General features: G+C 47.3%; 2 protein-coding genes across 2 annotated transcripts in view; one reads left to right on the top strand and one right to left on the bottom strand.

Moving 5' to 3' along the window:
• Positions 1-17831, top strand: part of WASHC1 (WASH complex subunit 1) — a 64343-nt gene extending 46512 nt beyond the window's left edge. Inside the window, exons 3-11 of the mRNA XM_054989460.1 lie at positions 4244-4355; positions 4592-4738; positions 8465-8601; positions 10191-10326; positions 12514-12718; positions 13923-14075; positions 14220-14378; positions 16268-16336; positions 17105-17831. Of these exons, the coding sequence (XP_054845435.1) occupies positions 4244-4355; positions 4592-4738; positions 8465-8601; positions 10191-10326; positions 12514-12718; positions 13923-14075; positions 14220-14378; positions 16268-16336; positions 17105-17253 (1267 nt within the window). The 3' untranslated portion in view covers positions 17254-17831. The remainder of the gene's footprint in view (positions 1-4243; positions 4356-4591; positions 4739-8464; positions 8602-10190; positions 10327-12513; positions 12719-13922; positions 14076-14219; positions 14379-16267; positions 16337-17104) is intronic.
• Positions 17832-19115: 1284 nt separating this feature from the next.
• DDX11 (DEAD/H-box helicase 11) overlaps positions 19116-19315 on the bottom strand; it is a 31055-nt gene continuing 30855 nt past the window's right edge. Inside the window, exon 27 of the mRNA XM_054988385.1 lies at positions 19116-19282. Coding sequence (XP_054844360.1) covers positions 19238-19282 — 45 coding nt within the window. The 3' untranslated portion in view covers positions 19116-19237. The remainder of the gene's footprint in view (positions 19283-19315) is intronic.

Genomic DNA, 19315 nt, shown 5'->3' on the forward strand with positions numbered 1-19315 from the left:
CTGGGGTGGGAGGTGGGGGTTGTCTGGATATAACACGGGCCAGAATATTCAGATTACCTTCATTTTGGGGACTGTAAATCCCACAGTCATCCTGAAGCCATTGGGCAATTTTGATGCTCCTAGCTGTATTTTTGGTTGAAATATGCCTGCCGTAGACTAACAAGATGATGGATCCTTTTATTATGGATGCTCCGTACACTGGTCCTTGTGTATCTAGATCAAACCTTACTCATTTCCACTGTCTTAGGCACCTGACATCTTTAACTTACTCAGATATCTCTTCTGTTGCTAGATGCATCATGTCCCAGTGACAATATCTGCTCGAAGTGCATCAGGACCTGTTTCCATCCAAGAAGATGCATTACAAAATCAAGTGCTGAATACTGCCCGTCAAAGTTGTCATACTGCCCATACTGTTGTCATACTGCCCAAAGTGTGAAGATGTTGGCTCAGTTGCTGCCTTGATGTTTAATGTTTATCATCTTTAGTGTTGGTTTAGTTTTTATTTGTCATTGCACTGTTGGTGACTGTTTGCTACCCTGTGTGTTCTTTTGGACAGAGCACTGGGACATGATGGGTCAGTAGTATGAGTATAAGGCATTTAGTTTCTTCCTTCTGCACCTGTTTGCTGTATAGTGTTTCCCTCCCACCTTTTGCTGATGAGCTTCCCAGTAACTCCGTCTTTGTACTGCAGAAAAAGGAAGGCTCTTTTGTTGTCCCAAAGGGAGAGTCCCGTATAAGTGGACTGCTTTTAATCAGCTTTGTAAGTTAGTCATCATCCTTTTGTCTGGTTCTGGCCCTGATTTTTATGCCTTTAATTTTAAAAGCAATATCACCCGTGAAGTGAATTATTTCCCACATTGTTCGGTTGGGATATATGTTCCCTCTCTCTCTCACACACACCCCACCGTAGATTGCATCTCTGCTTCTCCTGCTTGATGCCCCTGCTGACCAGCTGTGATGTTTCAGAGGATGCACTGTTCCTCTTCGATGGTTCTGCTTTGATGTTTTTGATGCATGGCAGTTAGACAGCAAAACTCTATTCCATGCGAGTCAGGCTGTATGGTGCCCCAGAACTTGTTTATGTTCACTCCAACAAGAATCCCAAAGGAGAAATAATCACGAGCGATGGTTTATCAGGGTGGCCCGCAGATTAAGAGCACTGATGCATCGTTCTCTAACTGAGAGACAACCTGTCTGACGTCCTTATCGGGCCTCCATCATCACGGCACCATTGCACTTCCGTCTCTTTATGTATTTATCTTCCGATGACTCTCTAAGTCTAGGTAAAGGGCAGCCATGAGTTTGCTGGAAGCGCCAGTGTCAATCTCAACCTTATCTGTTGCTGAATGAAAGAATATCGTATTTGTCCTTAATAACTGAACATAAAGAACATCTGATTTTTCATGCATGGGAAATAATTTTGGGCATTCTTTCTAGAGAGGAGACGTTCGGCATTCCTGCTGATTAGCACACAAAAATCCGGCACTCCCCCCCCCCCCCACACACACACACACAGGGTTATCCTTGAACTGTGTTATTCAAGTGACGGTGAATGCAGGCCACCATTTGCCAAGTAGTAAACTACCACAGTGTACATGCAACTGTTCCATAAAATGGACACGTGAGTGAACTTATCCTTGTATTGCAAGAATAGTCAGAAGAAGTCTAAACGCACATTCCCTCCCCCTTAGAAAAATGTTCCTGAATGCAGAGCACAAACCACCTTCCTTCCTGCTTTAGAATGTGTACCGTCATCCTGTCTTCTTTCACATTGTGATGAAAACCTTGTTACATTCCTGTGTTTGATCAGAAATTTGGGGGCATCAGGGGAGGGGTCCGATTTGCCTCACTTCATGACAGGACAATAGATGACCAGCTTCCCAGTTGGTTTGCTTGCCCATTGTGGCAGTTTAGCACCCTGTGAATCTTTATGTTTCTCAGCACTTAGCAGTGCTTAAGGAAAGAAGTCATGACTGACTTGTCATGTGGATTGCAATGGGATTTAAGTGTTATTAAATGTTGTGAATGCCATGAGGTAAGAAGAAGGTTTAAGAAGACTGTGAGGGGAGGGGCCCAGAGCTCGATGGTAAAGCACCTACTCGCATTGTATATGCTTCCATAATCTGTACCTAGTATCTTGACTTAAAGGGTCCTGAATAGTTCACACACCATCAAGGTCCTCTAGCAGTCCTGGTGGTCAATAATTGGCTAAGCAAACCATTAGTCTAAGGCAGGTTCATTAAACTATTAACAACGAAGAGAGCGATGACAGTCCTGCAATACGTTTCTTATATGGAGTGGCCCAGGACGTAACATGTACTTAATGATCAATGTGCTTATGCTTGTTCACAGTTGCAACAGATGCACCCATTGTAGAAAGCAGTAGGTTTGTGTTTTCATTCTCACATTGTAACTTGTGGGGCTGTCCGGCTTCGTTCTTCAGTCAGGAGAAGGCGTTTGATGTACTAACAATGCATGAATAGTTGAAAACCAAGCCACCCAATTCTTAACTAACTGGCTTCTTGGGAGAAGTGTGCATCGAGGAGTGGAGAGAGTGATGCTGTGTGGAAGGAGGTTCAACAAAAATCTTAAGGCCTGTTACAAAAAAAAGGCAAAGCCAGTAAGATGCAATAATTTATTGTATTTAATGGGCAATTGCAACACGCTTCACTCATTAAATAAGGGAATTTGTTCAGCAGCATGACTTACCTTGTATGCGTGATAAGAGGAACTCACTCTTCACATATAGTATTGGAGACCCATGGACCCCAAGAATACCATATCTTAGTTTGCTTGGTATGTATATCCAACCTCTTTCTCATATTTATATTGTGTAATGGGGGGGGAGGGGGAATCCAAAATGAGCTGCTCACAAAGCTATGGCCATTCTAAGGTCACTTCTATACGCTAAGTTATCTTGGAGAAGTGATCCTCAACAAGGTGGCCATTTGCTCCTTCCCCAAAGCAGAGTCAGTCCTGGCTTTCTTCTGTCTCACTGGAGCAAGAGGCTACAAGGCACCCCCTTGGGTTACAGAGGGAGCACCGATTCAGAAATAGCTGCCCCCCATCATCGGAGGATGCTTGTCTTAAGACCTCCCAATCTTTTCTATCTATCTCCGAAGAACAGTACCCTCCTTCTGTCTAGGATGATCATCCTCTTCCACCGAGCATGCAGCTTCGGGAGGGACGCACATGGAGCAGTGAGGGAGGAAGGGAACACCTGCCTAGCCAGCCAGATCAGCAGAATCAACCCTGGCGATCAATGGGGTATCAGATGTCGCAGCCAGGTTGCCCTCCCAACCTTTCGTAATTGCCCCCCATGGCAGCCGTTCTGGGATTTATCCTGCTTTGCACGGAAACCATTTTTGGTGCTGCCTGCCACCCTTTCTTCAAACTCCCAAAGCGTCTACCTCCTTGCTTAGGGACCCCTGCCTTGGAGACGATCACTTGTGAGGTGGTTTTCAACAGAATATTTTTGATCTCAAACACTCACCTGGCAAACAGGGTCAGTTTATCCTTCATAAATTGCACAGGATATTTGTTATAGATGTAGGGGAGTATACACACCAGTATCTTGGATGTCTTTTTTGAAGATATATCAGGAAATGTTGCACCCAGAGTTTTATTTTTTTTTCTTCCATGTAGAAACTGAATTGTTTGTGTTTCTGCAAAATCTGTGTGTGTGTGTGTGTGTGTGTGTGAATTTACTGGATTAGAGGGACTGAAATGATTTACCTCCCTTGGTCAGCAACAATTGGATTAATTCCTGGGAGTTGTATATGCTGTTTGTGCATTTATATGTGCCTTGGGCTAAGATTTTGTTGGAGCTAGTAAAAAGCTCAGCAGGATTAAATTGGAGAGGAGGTATTTTAAGGAAGGAAAATGTCAGGTGCAGAAAGAAGCAATGTTATTAAATCCAGTGTGCTCTTGCATCTGAATTCATACTGAGCAAAGTTTCTTAGGGCAGAGCTGGAATACCAATAAAAGGCCTACCAAGTTCTCTCCTATATACTGATTTCTTTTGATTCTTCCCTAGCAGAGTTCTACTTCAGCCATCCAAACAGAACTCCTATTGTTTGGTACTTTCTTCCCTCTCTTTAAAGACTGCTTTTGAGTTTTTAAGATTCTTTTTTTATCTCCCTCACCCAGAAGTGCTGATGACTGGGCAACCTCTCTTTGGGTGCCCTGACTATCAAGATGTGTGACTGCAAATTGAATTCTTGTCCTCTTTGTCTCTTAGGATCTCCCAGCAAGTGGAGGCCAGCCGGACACAGCTGCAGGCAATCAACGAGAGAGTCACTCTAGCTCAAGCCAAAATTGACAAGATAAAGGGCAGCAAGAAGGCCATTAAGGTACTGGACGTTTGTTGTTGCCCCTTGTCTGTAAGTTACATTGCTTTATAGATCAGGAACTGAAGCCATATCCATATTTCCTAGTTCGGAATTAACAAGCCAATTCTCCAATGCATGTTGGCTTCCCATTGCAAGCCTCCAACCCATCTTCAGTGTGTGTTGGCAGAGTACATCTTTTCAAGATGACATGTTAAGATCCCCCTTTTCTTTCTGTCTCTCTCCCCTCATCCTCCAAGGTATTCTCCAGCTCAAAATACCCTGCTCCCGAGCGGCTGCACGAATACACTTCTATTTTTGCTGGTGCGGAGGATCCAGATGTGCAGAAACAACCAAGGCGCAAGATTCAGAGCAAGCACAGGGCGTTAGATGAGAAATCTTTGCAGGTAAGGAATGGGAGGAGTAACAGGACCTTGTCCGGGGAGGAAATCAGCAGCTGCTTTGAAAGGAACAAGAGTTCAATTGAGTTTGAGAGTTGAGGACTGGAGAGCTGCAAAAGACTTAAACAATGGTAGGAGAGGGGTCTCAACTAGTAAGGGGGGGAATACTGCAATGAAGAGAAGATTGCCTTACCGCTACTCAGTACTGGAGAGCAATGCAGGATGTTTTTAACACAGTTTTCTGAGTTTTATCTGTTGTGTCTGCTGAAGGCAGTGGTGGGAGAAAATTCATTTTTACAATTGTGCCTCCCAAACCAATTACATCCCTACATGTCAGGAAGGGACCAAGGAAGATGAGCTTTCTGCCACCGTGCCTCTTAGCAACTGTGGGTCTGGTGCAATGTTTTTTTATCTATATTATGGGAAACGCTGGCATTCTTTGGAAAGTTGCAGGAGGTCTTCCGCTCACGAGATGTATTTAAAGTGCTTTGGGTTTCTGCAAGCTTGTTGGAGCTGCCGGATCAGCATCAGTTTGGGCACAAACACTGGTATATCAGTGAGTGAAAATACATCTGGCAGTTCCTCTGGTCCCTATGGTTCCCTACTGCCTAGGGAAGAATATCCAACAAGTATTTGGAAATGGCCAAAGCATCTTTTTTTATAGCCATTTTCATGGTTTGCTTCTAGCCTGAGGACTATTTCACGAATATCATTTTAGGCTGTTCAGTGTTTCTTTTATGCTGTTTTTATAACATAGGTTGGAACCGGACTAACTTTTGCTCTCGTTCAAGGTGCTTCTGTCACTGAAACAGAAAATTCCTGCCCCCCACCAATGGCAGCCCACTTATCTCCCCAAACTGCTGCATCAGGGGGGATAGGGGACCCTCAGGAGGCAATTTTGAGAGTCTTCAGCAAGAAGAGGGAATTGATGGCAATGATCCCACTCCTTCCATTAGCAGGAAAATATAGTCTGGATCCAACCCGCTGACTTGTTTTTAACAGCTTGTTTGGTTTTACTGTATAGTTTTAGCTGTGCGTTGCCTTAAGTAGGACTCGGGAGAGGTGGCATATAAACTTAATACATAGTAAATAAAATGACACTGGGACTGCACATTACGGGAGCTGTATGACCCATGCCGAAAACAGCAGCCCATCCATCCCCCCCACCCCCAGCAGCTTTGATTACTACAAAAGGCATCGTATGATACTCCCACGCTGAAGCAGCCCCACCTTTGCCAGTGGGAGTCAGTGGCATGGCGCAAGGGCATGGAGCCTCTGAGCATGGTGGCACTGCGTGGGTTTTGAAAGCGCTAGAAGTGAGCAGAGAGTGGGGGATGTTACTTTGGGCAGCAGCCACATACTATCCTCAACATCTGGCCCCTGACTTAGTACTTTGAAAATGTTGGCAGCTCGTCTCATTGACTAGTTAGACTGGAAGAGGGAAATCACCCAGCTTAACAGCACAATACACCTATTACAGAAAGAAAATATTGAGACTGCCACCCAATTGAATCTTTGTCAGTTGTATTACACAGCATGCAAAACTTGTAGAAGGCAACCAAAATAGTCTTCAAGAGCCACCCAATCTTTCAGGAATTTTTCTGGAATGTGTTGGGTCAAGTAACTCACCAAATTGGCAGATGGAAAATCTTGCCTGGGGTGCTAGGTTTCTTCAGAGATACTTTCAAGCTAATTTAAAGTGAAGCCTAAAGTAACAAATGGCTTTGAGCAGCCTTAAAATACTAAAAATTGTATCTAGACCAACATATCGATCCTTAACTTACACTGCTCTCCAATATGCTACAAATTCCCTTGCAGCTGTAACGATGACCACTCCCTATTTCACACCATTAAAGTTTAGCTCTTGACTTCACAAGTGCATGAATGCCACCAAATATTACACCATGACTATGTGGTTAACTTGTGCAACTCATGGCTGCAGGGTGTTAGGAATGTGCGATGGGGTGATCTTGGAATGGGGTGATCTTGGAATGCAGCATAACGATTTGACCCGCTCTGGATGCCATCCCCTGCAAGCGTCTGTATATTGCCTGTCAGAAAGCTGATAGGCAATATATCCCGGTAGATAGCGCTTGATCTTTCCTGTATCTATCTAAGAGAGAAAAATGTCAAGGACTTTGAAGTGCTTATCTACTCGAATCAGGAAACCGAAACAGTAGAGTGGGAAGAGCCAGTGCTCAGTGGCAAAAAAAGAGAACGAGCTTTGGTTTTGTAAAGGCTTCAGGGCATCTCTGTGTTAAAAGATGATGGAAGCAGGATTGGGAAAGACCTGCCTGGCAGAATTTAGAAGGCCATTGCTAACGAAAGTAGATGGTGCCAGGCTGACTCTGTATAAAGCAGCTACTTCTTGGGTAAGCACAGTGAGGACTTGTCACTCGATGGGTTTGGCACATCCTGTTTCTGAATTTGCTTGTAACACTATCTTTGTCTCACAGCATCATTTTGGAATGAAAGACGGTGCGGGAGATAAGGACCCAATGGTACATTTCCCATTTGAAGCTCCATTTCAAGGGGGCAAGAAAGGTTTAAAATGCCCAGTCCTGCCTTAGCTCTCTTTACTGAACTTGGCAAATTTCTGCAGTTGAGCTTTGAATATCAGCAGCTCCCAAGCCACACCCACTTTAAAGGCAGGGAGGAAGCCAGATGCATGCCAAAGACGTTGCCGCGTGATGGCTGAAGCAAGACCTCTCAACGACTGTGATTTACTGGGAGATGCTGCCTGTATTTCATGTCTGGTGTCCTTGTCACAGGGCTCAGGAGAGCAACAGGCAGGCCTGCTTCCAGCGCTAATTGAATTTCACAGAAGGAAAGCTGCTGTGACCACCAGAGCTAAGAGCAAGCAGTGCTAGCAAACATGTCGGTACTCTGTGAGGCTTAAAAAAGAGATGTTGATACATGCATATTAATGGTCGGAAGGCGCTTATTTCTGAACAGCTTTGCCCCCTCCCCTTCCCCAGTAACAGTTTACCATTTTCCTTCATTTGCTTCCACTGTAGCTAATAGTAAAATGCTCCCATCTATGAGTTCAAGTTGGAGTGGAATTTTTAAAGCTATATATATTTCTCTCTCTCATGTGACCGCACAAGAGAACCCAGGCAGAGCCAGGCCAGAGAAGGCTGACATAGTTCTCAGCGAGTCCCACCAAATTCTCTGGCTCAAAAATAGGGCCATTGCAGTCTAGGACACAGTTGAGAGGTGGCAGAATCTTTTCCCCATTACAGGAACTGGGATCTTTGATGGCAGGCTTATCCCCTCTCCACCCTGAGGTGCATGTCTTTACTTCCTTCCCCTGACTTGAGAAACTGCAATTCATTCTTGATGGAAAAAGTAAAGAGCTACATTTGGACAAGGTTGCAATGGAGGCAAAGCCAGCTCTTCACTCTTAATGCTGGCTGGCCCATCCATCCCCAGGGAAGCCAGGAAGAGCTGAGCAGCCCCCCTCCCAAAGGCTGCCTGTGTGTGTCGACAATTATTTACGCACACCCCTTCAACCCAGGAGTCCGAGAAGGGGGACAACGCTGGAGTTATGGGTGACACATAAGGATTTGACCTCTTCCTACTGATAATGAGTCAGGCAGGATGGTAGCTGTCTGAGGCCCAGAGATGGCTTTGTGGTAGGACAGTGTTCCTTGGCCAGCGGTCAAGGTTGTTCGCCCACCACAACTGTTGATGCTGCCGGATGATTGAAAGCTGTGGTGTTTGCATTTGCAGGAGAAACTGAAGTACTTCCCGGTTTGCGTCAGCGCAAGGATCCATCAGGAAGATGATGCAGAGGAAGGCCTCGGGAGCCTCCCCGGGAATATTAGCTCCCTTAGCTCCCTGCTGCTCTTCAATACCACTGAAAACCTGTGAGTGTTGTGCCCGCTTGGCTGGCAATTGCTGCTCTTTGCTAGTCTGGAATGAACCTGCATCATGCCTCTGCGAGCCAAGCTACAAGTGACGCCTGATACAGGTTGGACACTTGTCAGCTTCCCTCAAGTTTTGATGGGAAATGTAGGCAGCTTGGCGGAATGTTGGACAAGTGACAGTTGAAAAGTTCATTGGGCAGCAGTCGGAGAGCCAAGCTGCAAGACTAGGATGCCTACATTTCCCATCAAAACTTGAGGGAAGCTGACAAGTGTCCAACCTGTGTCAGACGTCACTTGTAGCTTGGCTCTGAAGGAGCCCTTCCCTTAGGAGCAGCAGCAGGTCCCTCCCTTCTTCCTCCTCTCTGGATCTGAAAGCCAGTTTTCTTCCATCTCATCTTTACCGTCAGCCTTAAGTTTTGCTGTGACGATCCCCCTCCTATCCTCCCCTTGCTGTTCTCCTTTGTCTGCACTTTCTCATGACCAGCATGCTTATAAGAATGGCTCAGCAGCAGCTGTTTGGTAGGAAGTGGTGTGGTTGCTGGATCATCAGCCTCACATGATGTAAAAATATATTTAAAAGGTGAAAAGAAAGGGAGGAGAAAGGGAAGGCTGGCGAGTCTTGTCCCTGGGGGCTTTCATTCTCCTCTGATTCATTGTCCCTTCACATGACTCTTTCTGCCTCCCCCCCTTCCCAGTGCTTGGAAGGATGCTTGCCCTGGCCACTGTCACTGGGGCAGTTTGACAACAAGCATCAGTGGGACACATTGAAAAGGAATGCAGAGCGTAGCCGCCTCTCCCCATCATGCCTGGATCATTCCCCTTCTTTAGTTTCCAGCTGCCACCTGTGTGCCGTTTAGGAGGACAGCAGGACGCAGCCAAGCATGCTGGATATGTCCCTGGAGCATCTTTTGTATTGAACTTTGTGCCCTTCGTATTAGGCTTTTGTTCCTGTAAGTCCACATTGTGGCTGAAAAGCAAGATAAAAAATACAATTTTTTAAGGGGCTTCACGGTCCAGTGGAGCATTTTTACTACCTGTTATCCCGCCTTCCCTCCAAGGAGCTCAGGGTGGCATAAATGTTTCTCCCCTCCTCCGTTTTATCCTCACGGCAACCCAGTCTCGGGTTCGGTGGAGGGAAAAGCATGACCCAGTCACCGAGCGTGAACAGAATAAATGCGGACTGAAAGGGAAGATATAAATAGTATTTGGTTATAGTCTTCTCACTTTGAGCCATTAACTACTGCTTTAGATTTTTTTTAGCCTGTATTTTCCCCTCCTCTGTTTCAAACATCTGTTCCTTGTTTACATAAGCATCTTGAATAAATGGGAGTAGAGCGTTTGGTCAGCTCTGTGGAAGAGACCTGTGTGGGATCAGGTTGGTTTCAGCAGCGTAGCTCCTTGTGGAGGCTTCAGTGTGAAATCAGGATAACTGGAGCAGGCGTTAAAACGTGCCATATCAGGAAAACCATTCCTTGGTCCAAAAGCAAGAGTTTTTTGCTTTCTTTGGGTTAATCCTTTGGGGCAGGCCCCACTCTATGGCCTGCACTTGTTGTCTCGAATCAGGCTGACTGGCTTTTCTTCTCCTTCAGGTATAAGAAATATGTTTTCCTGGACCCTCTGGCTGGAGCAGTGACCAAGACCCACGTGGCTCTGGCGACAGAGAAGGAGGAGAAGCTTTTTGACGCTCCCCTCTCCATCACGAAGAGGGGGCAGCTAGATCAACAGGTGAGCCTCCCCGGAGAGAGGTCCGTCTCTCCCGGCTTCCTAGCCCCCAAGTGTCGACAACAACTGTGCTGAGGAAGTCATCCTCTTCTGGCAGAGTCCAGAGGGCCTTGTGCTTGCCTCCACGCCCTCTGGTATTGAAGCAAGGGCTTCATAAACACACACATCTGTTTCATCTGCTGCAACAATGCTGGCTGCTATTTTGATAACTTAGGATTTGGTTCACGCACAACACTTTTGCTGATCATTTAACTGTGGCTGTCAATATATCTAGTTCTCAACATGGCCAGATCTGTGGATACTTAAATCAACATGGCCAAATCTGAGGAGACTGGAGCCATGAATAGACAAGGCAAAGCTGTTGCGAGGATAAAATGGAGGAGAATGACACAAGCTGCTTAGGGTCCCCATTGTGAAGATAGGTGGGATATAAGAGAGAGCCAGGTGACGTCACGCCAATCTCGAGCGAGAAAACGCGATCTTCCACATTTTTTGCGCGATCTACCAGGTTGTTACGGGCAGAGGTAAGCCGTGTGGAAACGACCCCAGTTAGGTGTAGTGGTTAAGAGCGCGGGGCTGTAATCTGGAGAGCTGGGTTTGATTCCCCACTCCTCCGCTTGAAGCCAGCTGGGTGACCTTGGGCTAGTCAGTTCTCTGGAGTTCTCTCAGCCCCACCCACCTCACAGCGTGTTTTGTTGTGGGGATGATAATGACATACTTTGTAAACTGCTCTGAGTGGGCATTAAGTTGTCCTGAAGGGCAGTATATAAATCGAATGTTATAAATGAGGTAAATAAATAATATAGCTGAAGATGGGAGTCAGATAGAAGGTGAGTGGGAAGAAGAGGAGGAAGCAGGAAAAGGGGGAGCGGCTATGGAGGCTTTCAGGGGAGGTAAAGAGGAAATAGTGGAGGAGGGGAAATGAGATATCCCCCTCCCAAGTCCTCGCAGGTCCCCCACTTGTCACCTTCTACTTTCCTCCTGAGTGAATTCCATTCTCCCCTAATTAGCTACAAATGTGATGTGGCAGTGTTTTCTGCTAATGCTAACCATGGTTAACTTTAACCAGGTTTGCAAACCATCTTCTTGAAATGAATCATGAATAGCATTATCTTGGTTTGGACCCCCCCCCCCCCGCTACACCACAGTAAATGCAGCAAACAGAGGGAGGGGGACTTTGTGTGGGAGGGAGCGCCTCAGCCTGCAGGAGGCTCCAGCAGGGGGAAATGTGCGCACCACGACCTCGTCATTATTTAATAAAATGACTAATTGCATAAGTGCAGGGAGGAAGATGATTCCCAGACAGGCAGCTGATGAAGTGCACGAGCAGTCCTAGTGTTTATTGGGCAGAGGATCAGCTGGTTCAGTTTTATAATTTCAGCTTCTTAGCCCCATTTCCATTTTTAAAAATCCAGTGCAATAAAAAAGGTAAAGGTAGCTCTGAGTCATTACTGACCCATGGGGGGACGTCGCATCACGACGTTTTCTTGGCAGACTTTTTGTTACGGGGTGGTTTGCCATTGCCTTCCTCAGTCATGTACACTTTACTCCCCAAGGAGGCTGAGTATTCATTTTACCGGCCTCAGAAGGATGGAAGGCTGAGTCAACCTTGAACTGGCTATCTGAACCCGGCTTCTGCCAGGATCAAATTCAGGTTGTGAGCAGAGCTTGGGCTGCAGTGCTGCAGCTTACCACTCTGTGCCATGGGGCTCCAATAGAACAGCCTAAAAGCAAATAGCACAAAAATAAAATTTTAAAAAAAAAACAGATCCGTACAGCAAATAGACAAAGCCAGCAGCCATGTTTTTAAGTCCCTTGGAAAACAGATCTTCACTTAGGAATATTCTGGGAGTTCCATCTGGGAAGAGTGGCCAGCCTGACCCTGGGATGAAGGCCTTGTGTGGACCATGTGTGGAGGGGCTGCGGCTCAGTGGTATGGCATCTGCTTGGCACGCAGAAGGTCCCAGGTTCAATCCTTGGCACCTCCAGTTAAAAGCATCAGGTAGCAGGTGATGTAAAAGACCTCCACCTGAAAACCTGGAATTTGAATCTGAATACTGACCTATGGTCTGCTTCAGTTATGAGCCAGCTTCATGTGTTCAGTGAAATCCAACCCTTTTCCATGTTGTCCTGGTTGGCCAACTCAGAGTCCTACAGCTTTAACCCTCTTTCTGTTCCGATGGGTTTCAGGTGCCTGAGAACTACTTCTATGTGCCAGACTTGGGACAAGTGCCCGAGATAGACGTGCCGTCCTATCTGCCTGACCTGCCTGGCATCGCCGCTGATCTCATGTATAGTGCTGACCTTGGGCCTGGCATTGCGCCTTCTGCCCCTGGCGCTGCAATCCCAGAGCTGCCAACTTTCAACACAGAATCTGCTGAGCCTTTCCGACAAGGTGTCCCTTCTGTCTTTCCCTCTGTTTTCAAATTCTCTTGTTTTATTTTGGGTTTATCCTTCCAGTACAAGGGGAAAAACATACAACACAGCTATTTTGATAACATTCCCTAGGAAAGTCCTTCTCACTCCTTCCTTATTTGTATTTAGGCACCAAGCCAAACTTTTTTCAGAGATTTCGGGGGAGGGCGATAGCTGGGGTTGTTTTCTGCTGTTGCAGCTTCAGGTTTCTCAGTTCTGATGGATGTTGCTGCTAATAATCTGAGCCTTGCGGTTTGTTTTAATGTGACTTCTGAATTTTTGTTAGCATGGAGGGGTTTTTCCCTCCAATCAGGGAAGGATATAAATCTTTTAACCTTTTCCAGGGAGGAAGGGCACGGCAAGTAACTCTCCTCCTCCTTTTCCTGCCTGAAAAGGATGGTAATCGTGATGTTTGCTGTCACAGCAAAAGCCTCTGCAGAAGCTAGCAAACGTTTTAGAAACCTGTATTAAGTTGAGCTTGCGTTCACTGCTGTTTTGCCCCCCACAAGTTGAATGTCCAGAATAGATGGGTCAGCACTGAACATGGAGATTTCCAACCAATAGTGCATCCTATGGAAACAGGCGGAGGGGCTGTGGCTCAGCAGCAGAGCATCTGCTTGGCATGCGGAAGGTTGTAGGTTCAGTCCCCAGCACCTCTGCCCAAGGTACGGAGATCTGCTGACCTTGATAGACAAGTGGTCTGAATCAGTATAAGGCAGCTTCATGCATTTACTCCGCTGTTCTCTCCTCAGAGGGAGAGTAAAGGGGTGGCCAAGTCCCCCGATTGAGCCTGCTGGATGAGAGGATAGAGCTTTGCTTTGCTTTTCCTTGTGAGCTGCTGGAAATTGTGTGTCATGTGTTGGGGAGGGAATCAGCTCTCCTCTTCCCTACAAGCCTTACAGGAGCAGTGGCGTGTGTCTGGCTGGCAACTGATTTAAACTAGCTCTAAAGTAATGTGACCACAGCAAGGCCACACCACTTCCATGGGGCTTGGCTCCGCTGCACTCCCCCACCCCCAACAGATATAGGACCAAGCGATTCCGGAGAGACGCAAATTGTAGTACTTTTGCAGAATGGGAGAAATCAAATCATCTAGGAGGACTAAATATGAAGGATGGGTAGGCGGGCTAGTATTTTCACTGAGCCCTTTCTGCGACTGTTCACACTTCCGTCTCGACTTCCAGATCTTCAGGAAGGTGCACCTCCCCCGCCTCCGCCTCCTCCTCCCCCGCCACCCCCTGAAATGCCAGCAAGTGCTCCACCGCCCCCGCCGCCTCAGGTCCCGCCCCCACCGCTCCAGCCAATCAGTGGAGAGAGCAGCAATGCAGCACCATCAGGTAAGGCCTGAGAATCACAGCCGGGAGATAGAAAAACCTGTTTTGATTCTTCGGCAGGGGAGATTGTTTGGGCTGCAGAAGATGAACGGGTAAACCTTGGAGAGAGCTCCTTTGCAGAGAGCCCATTGTCTTTTCTCTCTGCAGCTGCTCTCCAGGGGGCACCAAAAGAAGTTGTGAACCCCTCGAGCGGACGGGCCACCCTACTCGAGTCCATCCGCCAGGCCGGTGGCATCGGGAAGGCAAAACTCCGTAGTGTCAAAGAGCGGAAGCTGGAAAAGAAGAAGCAGAAGGAGCAAGAACAAGGTGGCGCCTACACCCTCCCTCTTCCTCTTCCTCATCTAGGTCTCAAGGGTTCTTCCAGTAATGGAAGTGCTAGGTCCAATCAGGGCAAACCCTTAATCACCCAAAGTTCTGGTTAGTAAACCTGAGACTGAAGGGCCTTGTCCCCAGCCAGGCTCTACCTTTCTTGAGCACAGGCCCCATTAATTCCTTCCCCCACAACTGCGATTCATAAGTGCCTTCCTCCAGGAATAGCTGCTCTACATGTAGGGAAGTGTGCAAGATGCTGTAGTACTGAGAAACATAAAAGCACCTTGGCCCTTCGTTGGCCTCTTTCTCTCTGTAGCCCAGACTTCTCTTTTCCGAGGCTTGGTTCAGCTGAGAATCTGTGCATGCCGAGGCAGCACACGATGTGGTTAGCAAGCATGGCTGTTGTAACTCTCAGTATATCAGACCAGCCCCATGCAGACTTTTACTTCCAGTCCCTGGACATCCGGCTAACCCTGATATGGGACATATGGGCACCATATGGGTATGGAGCTTCTGCACCTTAAGTGGTTCATCCAAATTAGGGCTTCAGGTTACTCAGGAATTGCTTGGTTTGGATTGCAAGGCTGTTCTCTTCTTCGCTGTAGTTTTGTTATAATTTTAAATAGCTAATCAAATTAAAAGCCCTCACTTTTAAATACTTAAAACAGAGCCAACCCAAATTAAAATCCGTACATCTGGCCTTTGATTTGTTATCCAGGAAAGAGTGTGCCATAATCAGGGACTTGGGTATTAAAACCAAGTGATGTCCTCAAGCAGACAGAGAAACTTGCTGGAGTGGACGAGGAGAGCCACTCTAGTGAAGACAAATCAGTTTCCAGAAGCCAATATCAGACGGTTAAGGGCAGTTGATCCTTGGCTGTTCAGGAATGGTTCACACATGCATGTGTGTGAGATGTTGTCTCAAGGCAACAGAACATACACGAATCCTCCCCTGAAAAGTCTTGGACAGAGCAGCCAATACAGAAGCTGCGTGTTGACTGGGATGGCCGTTTCACACATGAAAAGTCATCATTTGATGCCACCGTCAGAACAGAGAGCAAGCACATTTGAGCTCTCTCTCATGTTGGGCTTCAGGCTCCTCCTGATCATCAGGGAGCTCTGCCAGTACCAGTTTTGCCTGTCCACCATCACCACTGGGTGTTGGCAAATGGTCCAAATATGGTGCGAAAAGGCCTGCTCTGTGCAGCTGCCTCAATCTGCAAAGTAAACTCTGCGAAAGAAGAGAAATGACGCAATCTAGGCTGTTCTATATAATTCTAGTCTCTTTCTGGGCCAGGCAAGAGGCTGTGTGGAACAATGAAGCTCCACAGACATTCGTCAGAAATCTTTTTCTGCCACCCCTTTGGTTTCTAAAATCTCAGCAGGTAGCACTCCCTGACATTCAAGAGTAACTTCACAGCCATGAAGACGAAACGTTTTAGGAAGCTGAATTATGTGCCTAGCATTTATGTTCCATAGAGCTGCTGCTCTCCTGGGGAATTAGTTTCAGGTGGGTAGCCGAGTTGGTCTGTAGTAGAAGAGCAAGATTCTAGTCCAGTAGCACCTTAAAGAACAAGATTTCCAGGGTATGTATCTAATGAAGGGCGCTTTGACTCTTGAAAGCATATTCCCTGGAAATCTTGTTGTTCTTTGAAATGCTACTGGACTCGAATCTTGCTCCTGTGGAATTGTAACATACAGACAGCCCTGCCCACCACACTTGTGTGTGCTATGAAAACATCATCTGAGCACTGAAGGTCAAGACCACCCGGCCCTCTGGGTAATAAAGCTGATGGGGTAACATAACAGCTGCCAGCAGATTCCTCATCTTCGCTCCGTTCAGTTTCTTCCTTGCTGCAATGGTGTTGGTGTTTTTCTTCTAGTGAAAGCCACGGGGCAAGGTGGAGACCTGATGTCGGATCTCTTCAACAAGCTGGTTCTCCGGCGCAAAGGTACATTGGCATGTAACAAGTGGCTCCTGTCAAGGTTGGGGATGATAGGAAGGGGAGTTCCTGCAAAGCAGAAGTTAAGCATCTCCTACGAACAGAACGCGAAACTCCTCTCAGTTGAGAGAGCCCAGATATTGGCCGTCAGGTTCATACCTTCACGGTATTATGCATTTGTCTCTGAGAGGTATGCTATCCAGGGGAGTTGCATTCTCCCTGCCCTTTTCACCTCCCATGCTGAGGACAGTTACGTGGGGAATGTTGTGGATCTTTACGGCCTTCTTACCTTTTGTGACATCTGGCAAACCGGTTGTATTAGCCTTCTGAGCCTTTCATAGTATGACTTTAAGCTTTGGCATATGGTGGTGTCACCATTCAATGATGCCTCACCACAGGGACGGTGCTGTGGCATTGCTGACCCATTAGAATCTACTTGTTTCTGCTCGTAAGCTTCATCGACCCTTGTCCTCCTAAAGGAGTGTACGTTTTTCTCAAATGGATTCCATGAGTTCTTTGGATCTCTGCCTCCAAATGTGGGGTTGTAGGTGCTAATGTGGAACGTCGATACGTTCCTAGCCTGGTTCTCTCGGTCCAATTTTCACTTGTGCAAAATGCTGCTTGAATAGCTGATCAAATGCTTTCCCATTAACTCTGCCAATTTTGGCAGGCTGCAGGTCATGATCCAACTCCTTTGTTGTTGGTACCCAACTCTCAGCGGTGCAGCCCTCAAGCTAGCATTGCCTCTTTCACAGTGTGCTTGTTTCCCTTCTGTAGGTATTTCGGGTAAAGGGCCTGGAGGCGGCGGTGACAACAATGCTCCCAGTGCACCAGGGGGAGCCTTTGGGCGCATATCGGATACGATCCCACCTCTGCCACCCCCACAACAGCCACCTGGCGAGGATGAAGATGACTGGGAGTCCTAGATCATGTCTCCTTTTCCTGTTATGAACATGGGGCCGGTAGCCTGAAATGGGGAGGGGGAGGACTTGCCTTAGCTATTGTTTTTTTTAAAGACCCTCCCGTAGCAGAGTCTAAGTATCAAATACTATGGCAAGGCTTGCCCTTCTCTTGAGTGCCTCCTTCCACCGGAGGGCTGTTGGGGTAGTATATGCTCAGAGAGGAGCAACGGCAGGTCCTTCTCGCGTGAGATGAGCCGCGAGTCCAGATCGATGCCTTGAACTGGGTCTGGCAACGCTTGTCAACAAACAGCTTCTGCTGACAGCGCTCAGCTTTTCCCTTCTGCTTTTTTCTGAAGTTGGAACGGATCGGGGCGAGGGGGGGCATTTGTGCAGTATAGAGCTGCAAATCTGGGGAGGTGGTCTTTTTCCTTGCCTGGCCCTTTTCTTCCATCTTTGTCTGTGTGCATCCACATGTGCAATACCAGTTTGGTAAGAAAGAGCATTCTTTCGTCATGTATAAATGAAGGAGTGAGACAAAGTCATCAAATGCATCCTGCAGACTTTTTTCTTTTTCACATAGGCTCTTATTAAAAAAGAGAAAGCCAGGAGAGGCGCTCTGCCAAGTTCATTTGTCCAAAGCAATACAGCAGTGACCTTGAAAATGTGGTGTCAGGTTGGCCCTGGTGGATTTGGCTGCTTAATTAAAACATTTGACATTTGCTTGGTCTGTAACGGGGCACAAGCTTTAAAGAGCCAAGCTCCTTTTGCTGCCCCTCCCTCGCCCCGTCTCGTGGACGGCAGCCAGTGGATGAACGTGGTATCTGCACCAGGGCTTGACGGTTTTAGTTGTAGCCTGGGGGGGAGGGGGGGCAGATGCTAACAGCTGGAGGCCCCTCTGGCCGTGGATGTGGACAAGTTTGAATAAGGCTGGTGGATCTGAAGGTCTCCGCCAATGTGTTCATCACAGATTGAAAAAATGTTTTCCAAGGTCTGCTCTTAGCAAACACGAACATGAGGAGCCCCTTGTGTCCGTATGCAGAGCTTCTTCCCCACCCCCAGCGGGGAGGCAAGGAATAGGGGCAGCAAAGGATGCAGCGTGTACCTTCCCCATCTTCATTCACCACCCATCACCAGAACTATAAAAACGTGTGTGTTTTCTGGCTAGCAAGCGAGGCCCTCTGGTCACAGGCTCTAAGAATCTTGACTTCCTCCCCTCCAATGAAGCCGCTCTTCCACCTCCTTGGCCCCGTGCTGGTTCCCCTGGCAATTGGCGCCTTTGCTCCGAGTTCAGAGCAGCTCATATCTAAAGCATTCTTTTGGAGGCGAGATTCATTAAAACTTCAGCAGCCGGGTTGAATGTTTTAAAAGCCGAAGCAACCCCAGTCCGTGTCCTTTTGACCCGCATCCTGATTTCATTTTATGTGTGGCTACCTTTGTGAGCACTGCTGTGTAGTGAATACGCTCAGGTCTCCTTTGCTTCGAAGACCAGAGAAATAAGGTCAAAGGAAGACCAGAGCAGGCTCTCTGGCAAGACAGCTGCCACCTTCGGGGGGGGGGGGGGGGCGGTGTTCCCGGAATCTTCCCTGACCAGTTTTTCTGATGCAGCCGCGTCTCACTCTTGAGCTGCAGGGCAACAAGGAAAGACCGAGAGGACAGAAAACAGGAACCACCACAGATGTGTGAAGCTGCCAGTCAAAGGCCGGCATTCATTTGCAGCTGTTGCTGATCTCCATTTTGTTCAAACCTGCCCTGTGACCCAGAACAGGCCCCTGCTCAAGTCTGCTGCAGGACTAAAATTCTCCCTAGATGGACTTTCCTTGCATGCAAGGTTTGGGCCATATGATGGAGTTATTGAAAAAAAAATAATTTCCCCTATACACCATCAATCAACTTTATTAATTACTTTTAAATAAGTTTTTAAAGCAGCAAGAGCAGACTAAACCCTGTAGTGAGGCATTCCGTTACGCTCCAGGCCATTTGGGTCCAGCCGGGAGCTTGTCCATCATCGTCAGCCGGAGACCGACTCACAAACCGATCTTTTCTCACAGTGGAACTAGAAGACAGAAAATAAGAGCGGGCATCATTC

The sequence above is a fragment of the Eublepharis macularius genome, chromosome 9, assembly GCF_028583425.1.
Source record: "Eublepharis macularius isolate TG4126 chromosome 9, MPM_Emac_v1.0, whole genome shotgun sequence".
NCBI lineage: Eukaryota > Metazoa > Chordata > Lepidosauria > Squamata > Eublepharidae > Eublepharis > Eublepharis macularius.